The sequence below is a fragment of the Daucus carota genome, chromosome 4 (genome assembly GCF_001625215.2).
Source record: "Daucus carota subsp. sativus chromosome 4, DH1 v3.0, whole genome shotgun sequence".
NCBI classification, from domain to species: domain Eukaryota; kingdom Viridiplantae; phylum Streptophyta; class Magnoliopsida; order Apiales; family Apiaceae; genus Daucus; species Daucus carota.
In genome coordinates this window covers 43578672-43588561 of record NC_030384.2, presented here as the reverse complement: position 1 = coordinate 43588561, position 9890 = coordinate 43578672, and the positions used below count along the sequence as shown (strand labels likewise).

General features: G+C 34.8%; 2 protein-coding genes across 3 annotated transcripts; both read right to left on the bottom strand.

The window, feature by feature from the left end:
• Positions 1 to 4309, bottom strand: LOC108218686 (uncharacterized). Of its 2 annotated transcripts, XM_017391749.2 has the most exons (5): positions 4129 to 4261; positions 3609 to 3869; positions 2199 to 2818; positions 1322 to 1362; positions 1 to 1242 (listed from the first exon to the last, which is right to left on the bottom strand). In XM_017391749.2, the coding sequence occupies exons 3-5, from the start codon at positions 2593 to 2595 to the stop codon at positions 295 to 297; spliced, it is 1386 nt and encodes a 461-aa protein (XP_017247238.1). In that variant the 5' UTR covers positions 2596 to 2818; positions 3609 to 3869; positions 4129 to 4261; the 3' UTR covers positions 1 to 294. The 2 variants fall into 2 exon arrangements, with proteins under 2 accessions (XP_017247238.1, XP_017247237.1); XM_017391748.2 differs by lacking the exon at positions 3609 to 3869 and having other exon boundaries at positions 4129 to 4309.
• Positions 4310 to 7145: 2836 nt separating this feature from the next.
• Positions 7146 to 9362, bottom strand: LOC108215697 (thioredoxin-like 1-1, chloroplastic). The gene is made up of 4 exons (XM_017388242.2): positions 9031 to 9362; positions 8214 to 8390; positions 7936 to 8100; positions 7146 to 7735 (listed from the first exon to the last, which is right to left on the bottom strand). The coding sequence occupies exons 1-4, from the start codon at positions 9229 to 9231 to the stop codon at positions 7448 to 7450; spliced, it is 831 nt and encodes a 276-aa protein (XP_017243731.1). The 5' UTR covers positions 9232 to 9362; the 3' UTR covers positions 7146 to 7447.
• Between the last annotated feature and the right edge of the window lie 528 nt (positions 9363 to 9890).

Genomic DNA, 9890 nt, shown 5'->3' with positions numbered 1-9890 from the left:
GCACACATTAAAATACCAGATATATACGATTTCTGGAAAAAAGTTCCAAAAAGTAAAAGAACGACACCGGTATATGGAGCACAAGTATGTTCAATAGGTACTATATGACAATAAAAAAAACGAAAACCTTGCTAATTACAAGTTACAACATACAATGCTTACATAAGCCTACGATATTGCAAGTTGATTGTATGCATAGCAGACAGAGCTCTAGATAATTACTTCGATTTTTCAGAGAACAGTCTAAATAGCTGCATGTCTGGTTCTTGTTTCAGTATGGCTGACGAGCAAGATTCATGTCCTGCGGAAAACCTTTGCCCTAAAGAAATTTTTAGCCAACTTCCCCTTTGATGAAAAATGCTTTCTGAAACTCTTACTGCTTGTTGTTTGTGATCTTGCACTAGATGTGGGTTTCAAAGCTCTGTCACTGTCTTTCAAATAATTGAGAACATCATTAATTCCAGAAGTCTCTGGAGTATCACTAATTGTAACTCCTCTTCTCCGGACAGATCTCAGTGCCATCATTAAGGGTTCTGAAAATGATGACAAATCTTCAGACAATCCTAAGCACAAGGGGCAAGGTGGATCATGAATCTCAGATTTGGTACTAACTTGCTCTAAGCACTCTGCATGGAAAACATGACTGCAAGGTAGTATTCCAGCTACTGGCAGATCCCCGCTTCTCATGATTCTATTTGAACCCCAGGGGGATTTCTGCCTCAAGAACTTTACACAAATACCACATTTTGTATCATCCATCTGGTAACCTGGTGATCTTAGACTATCTACATCCATGTTTTCAGATATATCAATTTGTTCGGCCTCATATTCCATATCATAACTGCTGGAAGTACTCCATCGATAACCTTCTCTTCTAGAAATTGAGCTTGGGGCTGGTGATGTGTCCATCTCCTGGAGTTGACTGAGAGTTTGAAACTCTTGATCAATCCTTGTACTAACACTAGACCAATTTGATGGTACTATCATATCACTGTCTGGGGTCAATCTGCTAGTACTGCAAGTCTCAGAACCATCAGTTGCACCGCAATCTGACACTGGATTGTGCATGAGTAACGGATAAACAGGTTTTGACATAAAAGAGCGGCGACTAGGGAAGTTGCGACTTTGGAAAATAGTTGACGGCAGTCTGCCGGGTACGTCCCATGGTCCAGACTCAGAAAGCGAAAAAGGAGATCCGTAACTGCAGGATGCTGCATATGTGTCAGCAACAATGTTTTGCCTCTGCAATCAAAAAACCATATTATATACTTTCAAATTCGGCTTAATATTATGCAAAGAATGTGATAACACAATCATTCACCTGAGAGGATTGAGGAACCCAGGCAATCTCTGGTCTTGGACCTGGTCAATTATAGCCAATTTAAATCATACATTGGTAATAGAAAATACAGTTAACAATAACATACATGACGTGAATAATAGTTGCAGTAACATATGAACGTCCAAAAACCCACAAACCATGAGCATCCAAGTCTAAAGGATTAATAAGGATCAACCAAACCAAACTACAAAGTACAAACTGAAGCTCATTTGCTACTAGGGAAACACATTTATTAACTGTCGTCTATACTTTATATAATAAACCTCAAGTTATTCATAACAGAGAGATCCAACATCTCACTCTCACTTAATTTCTCGATAACGACTATAGACTCCTTCATGCACAAACTTGGTACCACCAGTCCACCGCACTTGGCAAAATGTATCTTTAACAAAGAACAAATCATTAGACAACTTAGTACTGGTTTTCAGGCATTAGTGAATAATTGTCTATTAGGGCTTTTTGATAGGCTGAGCTCTAATCTCTAAAAGGCAAAGGCCTGCATATTTCAGTAGTGAAGCTCAGAGCATATAGTATTACTGTGAATTGCTTGGTAGTTGAAAAGAATTAGCAAACTTCTTCCTTAAAATTTCAGCAGTACAAATACACACAAATGCACATACAATCTTGACACTAAACACACAAGCACACAGTCGACCAAATACCTAGATGTTTATCATATAGAAAATAACCTAGAAAATGAAAATTGCAAATTAAAAAAACAAGTATTAAAAGATGAAATATGCTGGCCAAAGAGAAATAACAAATTATCATGTTCAAAAAAAATATAAGAATGAGCTAGTTAGGTACAAATTCAAGAAATTGTTCATTATTTCATGTTGAGAAAAATTCATACTCATTTTTCCTTTTCTAGATGGAGTAGAGAAGCCTTCCAGGTTTAACTTTTGAACAGGTGATGTCCACCGAGGAGCCTGACCATCTGGTTGGCTGCCAGGGTAAGAGAGAATACCATCTGATACGGAATGCTGATGGTTGGTGTGTCTCCCACTGCCAAACACATCTTTTCTTTCTTTACTATTTGAGTATTTTGATGTACCATGGACTAAACGCCCAGGTCTACTCAACAAAGTATCTGTTTGTAACCTACAGTCCCATATTCTTGATGGAGTAGGAGGGGAAAAACTGAAGTTTGTTCTCCATTGAGGTTCAACAAGATCCATAGAATGTTCTTGTCCCCTTTTTCCTGAGTTCTGCTCATGTGTCCTAGAGGCTACACAACAAAGTGCACCCATCTTTCCTACACTTAATTGCAGACGTTACACTTGTCTTGGTCAGATACTACTTGCAACAATATTAGTGGGGGTGTAACTGTGAATATAGCATGAAACTTAGATTCAGTATACTATAGCTTCATGCGGATATATGGGAAAGAACAATGCCCCAACATTGTGTATCCATTTTCATGACCGGTGCTTTATATGTCAATCAAGGCGCGACCTATTATACAATATTCACCTGTGAATTGAGAACATTGAAGAAAGCAAAAGTCAATCTTTAATTATTGAAATAAGTGTACAAAATGTCCAATAAAGATAATTCAAAGGAAATATTCAGCATGTTAAATCGTATACTTGATAGTATGGGGAAATAGATTACACAGGAGTAATTCACAGAATAAGAGGCCAACAGATATTAGATTATAACATATTGTCATATTATGTTTAAGGCAATTATTGTCTTGTTATATCAACTGCAAAATTGTAAAGTGTTTCATGTCATGCTGCATACAAGATTAGAGTCTCTGAGATCCTCAAATAAAACTTTTTTAGTACTTAATTCCTGTATAAAAACATAATTCATGCAATACATGACCACTTGTACACTAAAAGTTTGTCACGTGTTCCGATCATAAAAAATCACAGTTTTGAACAAAAAAGGTTCAAGTGAAATTTAACACATAACTCTTAGGTTGGAAGAAATAGGATAAATTTTTTTGAACAAAACAGTAAGTAGACAAGAAAAAATTTAAGTGACAAAAGAGGTGGTGCAAAAATCAGAATTTGCAAAAGATACTAAAAGGAGGTCGAAGGAACCAACGAAGCATTCATCACTGCATTAATGGGATTCACATTTTATTCAAATACGTATCAACCAACTGAAGAATAAATGTAATTTCTGAATATGCATCTCACAAAGAGTACAAATTTAATTCCAACTATTCTATTCATTACCACCTAATGTGTAATTCATTAAAATGTTTCCAGGAAAATATAATAAGATAAAGGCGCTGCCTTGAAACCATTACCATCATATAAATAACTTCCATCTCCTAAAATGCCATCCTGATTTAATTTCTATTGAATCATAGCAAAATGATCAATGCCTTCTATAACTCAACCTTTCCTGCGTGTTCTTTTGATGGTGTTGCTAGACATCATAATGAGTCAATAACTTAATATATTCTATAAGTTGCTTAAACTCAAGGATCCTAAAATGGCCCGAAAAGAATTCCAAGTAAATCAATCACACCCTGCGTATCATCCCTCAGTGCCTTCAAAGAACCCACCTAATTAATCAATAGAAATTGCAAAATCAAGTACCATTCTCTAGCATAAATTCAACTTCTAACCATATCATAACAAGAAAGTCAAATTAGCAACACTGATATAATCACAGATTAGAACATAGAAACTGCAAAGAATAAATAAAAAAACAATTATATCAAAATATTCAATTCATATATGCTGGAAAAACCAGTATTCCAACACTCCAAACAATAATAAATACAGAGAGATAATACATGGAGGCATAAGTGAGAGTATTACTTGGGGAAGATGAAAGTCCAGAATGAGGGTGGAAGAAACAATGATGAAATTAGGGTTTGAGCAGGAACAGAGATGAGGATGAAGAGGGGTTTGTTTGGGTGGGGTCTAATTATATGGCAGTGTCTGAATTGAATACATATATACTAATAATAGAGAGAGAGAGAGAGTGAGAAAGATAGAGAGAGAGAGAGAGAGAGAGGAGATTGAGAGAGATTTAATTGCTAAGATTCGGAGGTGAAAATGGAAATGAAGTTATTGAAAGCAACAGAACATCGCTGTCACACACCATTTCCTTGCTTTTCACCCCGTCCTTTTTCTTTTTCCCATGTTTTCTAATTTTATTATTATCTTTATTCAGGCACCGAATGGATTAATTGAATAATACCGACCAAAATAATATTGAGATTGAAATATAAACGAACGAACATAGCAATAGAATAGAATTTAGAAACACTGAATATATCGAATATTAGGTCAACAAATCCACTATGAGTCAATCCGTAGCAAATCTGCATTGGAAATGTTTAGCATACACACCTTTATTTCTCATAATTGGGGTGGTGGGGTCCTTTAGTTGCCCACTTTTTTCTTATTTTTACGTTTTGTATTTCGCCTTTTCCTACTCTTTTTGCTTTTTTATCTTTAGCTTTTATAATATGTAGCCGCATTATTTGAAAACAGTTGCTACATGAACGATATTTTAATAATAATGACGACATATGAATTCACCTTTTTCGGTCATCAAATGTAACTGATTTAACATCAACATAGCCCAAATATTATAAAAGAAAATAAATTTAAAATTGAATCCCAATGAAGAGGGTAAAAAACATGGTTAACAATTTTTGTTGAGATGATTGGATACTCGGATGTCCCAATTGTTAATGGATCTATCACTTTTGAGACAAACCAACTAAGTTGGGGCTGTAGGCCCAGAAATTACAGGCTTGTTTGCTGGATTACGGATGTTGAACAAATCAATATACTTGGGCCAGTAGGCTTCTTGTAGTAAGTTCTCTTGGTGATGCTCAGCCCAAAATATTATACCAGTCTGATACACAAGGCTAGTTGTTTTATGATGATCAGCCCGCTCAATTTCAAAATAATATTTGTTTTAATTTTTTTGTACATAAATTTATGTTTAAAAATGATATAGTTTAATATATTACTTTTCAATTTTTTTGTTTCAGAATAAAAATTTAATATCATTATTTTATTCATAAATAAAAATTTGAAAAAAATATGTAGAAATATATTTTTAACTCAAATTACGGGTAAATAGTCAAAACAAATTATTTTGGAATGAGGAGGTATGGATAAAGTATCTTGTGAGTTGTGACAAAAAAAAGAAGATAGTATAGATGTAGGATGTGAATAACATGCTGAAAAAAGTATAATTCAGTGATGAAAATTATGAAAGTGGACAAAGAGGTGAAACTAATTAATATTTAATATATTGAGTGAGTATAATGCAAGAAAACAGTGAATGTAGTAATATTTTTGATATCTGTACAATGAAAGGGACGTGTAAAAAACATGGTATAGAAAGGAATAAACGATAAAGCTACATATTTTCCCTATTGTTAAAAGCTAGAATGAGATTAATTGGTGAAGGTTTGGAACAAGATTAATCACTAAAGTTTAGTAGGATATCAATTAAGACAATTAATTATCTAATCACAATTTAGTTAGTTCCACAAATTATTAATTAATCAAAATTAATATTTAATTTTAGAACAACGATTTTAACTACATTTAAAAGAACCAAAAACATTCTGTTTTAAATCAATTTAATAAGCTACGATGCTTTGTCTATATAATAGTTTTGTCATAAGTTTGTAAAGATGTCATAATGTACAAACAACAGTACAATTTATTCCTGGAAGATACAGAGATACATAAATTGGAAGATATTGTAGCAAAAAAAAAAAATTGAAAAAAGAGAGTCGGTGTCTGTGGGTAGAGGTGCCCGCGGCCGGGTTGGGCGTTTTATATGTAAACCCTTACTCAACTCATTTAGTTCGGTTTTTTTAATTTTTAACCCAACTAAAGTTCGGTTTAAATTTCATAGGGTTGTGTCGGTTAGAATTTATTTCGGTTTGAGTCGGTTTGGATCGACTAGAATAGGTTACTAGAAAATGAGCGTGACTTAAGATCAGGTAGTTTTATAATTTCACAATTTTTCGAGACAAGTTGAGCTCATTATCGAGTTTGTTTGCCAATAAGTTAATTCTTATTAAGCGGAACTTTTTAATTCCCTTATACATAATTCGTTCAAATTAAAATTTGTTTCACACATTTGTTATGAATTTAAGTGATGTTTGTATAATGTTAGTTTTAAAGATAGAATGACAACTAAAATTATTTCAATAAAAACAAATAAAATATGCGGATCAGGTTATAATGGACGAGTTATATGCAAAATCTTAATCCAACTCATTTAAGTCAGTTTTAATAATTTTCAACTCAATCAAAATCCGGTTTAAATATTTTCGGATTGATTTAGGGTCGGGTCAGGTGGGCTTGGTTTTGGTGACCCATGGGCACCCTTATCTGTGGGTAAAGCAGAAGAAGAATAAAGAGACAGCTGGTAGCTAGCTAGCAAAAACAGCCAAGAAGTCACGTCACGTTTGTATCAAAGCAGGCAGGCCACGTTACAGACGCGTACACAAGCTCTATTATCCCCCACACATTTCAACTTCCTCCTCGTCGATTTGGATAATACATGTACTCCTCTCTGTCTGTGTCCCTGGCCCTCAATCAGGCCTTTACACTTCACTTGTCGCCCAGATATATCTCTGTACTTCTAGTCTTCTGTAAAATAATGAAACTAAACTCGTATTCTGGATCTTACAGCAAAAAATCTAAGCATACTTTCAAAATATAAACCTCCGAGAAGTTTTTTGTTTATACCGTATTAAAAATCATACTCCTGCAAAATATGTTAACACCACACTGTATCATGGAACAAAATGGAGGGAGTACAAAGATCAAGTCAAGCTGATTCAAATAATAAATACAAATAAAAGGATGCTCTCTTATATATTACATCCTTTCTTATAACGAAAGGCTCTCATAGCTAAAACAGCGAGAGCCACGATCATAACATATTTATATGCACCTTCCTGTTTCACTACATTTGCAGCTTGGATCTGGAACGGTTAAAAAGAAAGAGATCCTATGAGCCTGCAACTCCAACACAACACAACACATACTACTACTAAATTCATCCAGCTAACTATTTCGGCCTTAAACCAGTGAGACACCAATAGGAGAAACTGTACAAAGGTTTTTGCTGCGAAAACTCTATCAACTAACTTCACGAGTTAACTAATGTCTTATCCCTTGCATCATTAGTTTTCATCTGCAGAGAGCGGGGAAGAGGAAGTGGAGGGTATGTGCTTGTGTGAGGTGTCGATGCTGGGGCTGTAAAGATCTCCCCTTCTTTTGGTGGAGTAATTGGTTGCTCTGGCCTTGGTGTATAAGTGAATGCGAGATCCTTGTTGGCAGCAAGCGCCACAAGCTCCTTCTCCTCCAGCCCCTTGGGTTCACCCAGGCTGCATCTATCCGGACTGTGTTTCGCCAAAGCATCTTTAAATTTCTTGATCTGCACCATTTTACAATGATTAACCATTAGTACTCTTGTTAAAATCCACAGGGAAGGATAATAATTACAAAGACAACATCCCAAAACCAGGAGTAAATAAAGACCCTATTATGAATTGGTTAAATCTTTTAGCTAGAACTTGAAAACCTAACATAAGGATCGGAATTGCAGCATCTAAAAGGATTGGTACGAAGACTAACCGTAGCATTGGTACAGCTGAAGCTGCAAAGACGACCATGAGCCCCTCTATAGAAACGAAAGAATGGAAGCACATGAACGTTAAGGGAATAACACATGGATTTGTGCTCCTCGTAATTCACTTGAAGGAACTGCACATCTGGGTTCATTTCTGCTATTTGACACAACTGCCAAAACAAAAATTAAGAATTCAAGACAATTAGATACACAAATTTCATACCTGACCACAAATGAATTAAACATAGATCCAGAAAATAAAAACCTGGGCAAAATACGATACCTTAGGATGAAGAGCTCTGCAGCCTCCGCAGCCCGGGGAGTAAAAATCAACCACAACCAGTTTATCCCCTGCGTTGTGCAGAGAATCGACAAGGTCTTGAGCTCCCTCGATTTGTCTCATGTTTGGTTGAGTCCCCTTCTCCCACCATCTTTGAGCTTTTGCAATTCCAATACTCATCTATACATTCAAACAGATATAAACATCCCCACAATTAGATCATAACATCATCCAAATAACATATAAATAAAGAAAAACACATAGATTTATGAACACAAGCAATAACAGTAACAGCTAGGTCAAACCTGTAAAAAAATAACAATCAACACTGAATAATTTCTTAACTTAACCTTAAGAAATTATAACAGACAAGCAAAGATAAATCAATAAATATCATCTAATTTATAAAATTTTACTGCACGAGTATTATATACTCCCTCCGTCCCATTTTAACTGCTTTTGACTTTTTTACACGTATTTTAAGATGTTAAAAAAATCACATCTAAATATAATTATTCTTTATAAAATTTATATCAAATAAAAGTTTAGAATCTAAACTTTTATTTGATATAAGAATTGAATTTTTTTATTAACCATAGACATTGTCTTTTTACACCTCAATATACGTGTTAAAAAGTCAAACATCAGTTAAAATGGGACAGAGGGAGTATCAATTTCTCCCATAAAAAATGGATCTAGAAAACAAAATCAACAAAACAACCTAACAGATCCATAACAAAAACAAAACACATAAATCCAAAGATATATTCACATACATATATCTAGTAACTACTAATTAAAAGATTCAACGGTAACATACCTGAACATTCAAGGCTTTCCGGCGAGGACTAACAACGACCGCCCGATTCGACGGCGCAACAACGACTCTCCGGCCATAAAAACAGCTCCTCGATCTTACCGAAACATTCCCAGGCCTATACCGCTTATGCTGATTAAAATTACTACTATTAATCCCGTTACCAAGCGACAAAACGCTGGTCTTGCACACAACTTCAGCCATAATTATAATCTAAATATCTTCAAACTGCCGGCGGCGAGATTTTCCGGTGAGGAAAAAGTGGATGGAGATGATAATAATTGGGGGTTGTTATTTGTGAGTAATGGAAAGATGAAAAAAGTGGATGTGTTTGAAAAATGAGAAAGAGGATAAAGGGAGATATGTGGGGATCGTTATCCACAAGCAAAGTTTAATCTAACGGTGGATAATGAAGGTGTTGCTCCTCGACGCGCCACGTGTTGACCTGCTTTTACTTTTCTTGCTTTTGGATAAGTAAATGACACGTCTCTCTTGTTTGGGTCAGTGGTTTCTGGCTAGGTCGGCCTCTGGGTTTTATTATTTTTGTTTTATTTATTTCCAGTCAACATTTGTGTGGTCGTTGTTGTTAAAGATATTTGTAAAACACAAATACGGGATTAATCTAGCTATTAATGTTCGCAATATCGAAAATTTTAATGAGATTAATTGAATTGTACTATCAGCTTCACCATCGTTTTATTTTTTACCTTAAAAATATTTTCTATTCATAATTTAAACGAATTAGACAGTATTTGAAAAATGTTTTTTTTTTGTAAGTTGTTTTAAGTTTGATTTAATATAGTTTATGGAAGGAGGAAACGAATTTGTGCACAGACAGGGATAAAGCTGGAAATAAAAAAGGT

What these genes read in the sequence shown, in the direction of transcription:
- LOC108215697 (XM_017388242.2), bottom strand. Translation starts at nt 9,231, where the DNA reads ATGGCTGAAGTTGTGTGCAAGACCAGCGTTTTGTCGCTTGGTAACGGG. An exon ending in GGAAAGCCTTGAATGTTCAG is followed by an intron (nt 8,391 to 9,030) that starts GTATGTTACCGT and finishes TTGAATGTATAG; the next exon opens with ATGAGTATTGGAATTGCAAA. An exon ending in TCAGCTGTACCAATGCTACG is followed by an intron (nt 7,736 to 7,935) that starts GTTAGTCTTCGT and finishes AAAATGGTGCAG; the next exon opens with ATCAAGAAATTTAAAGATGC.
- LOC108218686 (XM_017391748.2), bottom strand. Translation starts at nt 2,595, where the DNA reads ATGGGTGCACTTTGTTGTGTAGCCTCTAGGACACATGAGCAGAACTCA. An exon ending in ATCTAGAAAAGGAAAAATGA is followed by an intron (nt 1,363 to 2,198) that starts GTATGAATTTTT and finishes ATAATTGACCAG; the next exon opens with GTCCAAGACCAGAGATTGCC. An exon ending in GGGTTCCTCAATCCTCTCAG is followed by an intron (nt 1,243 to 1,321) that starts GTGAATGATTGT and finishes TTTTGATTGCAG; the next exon opens with AGGCAAAACATTGTTGCTGA.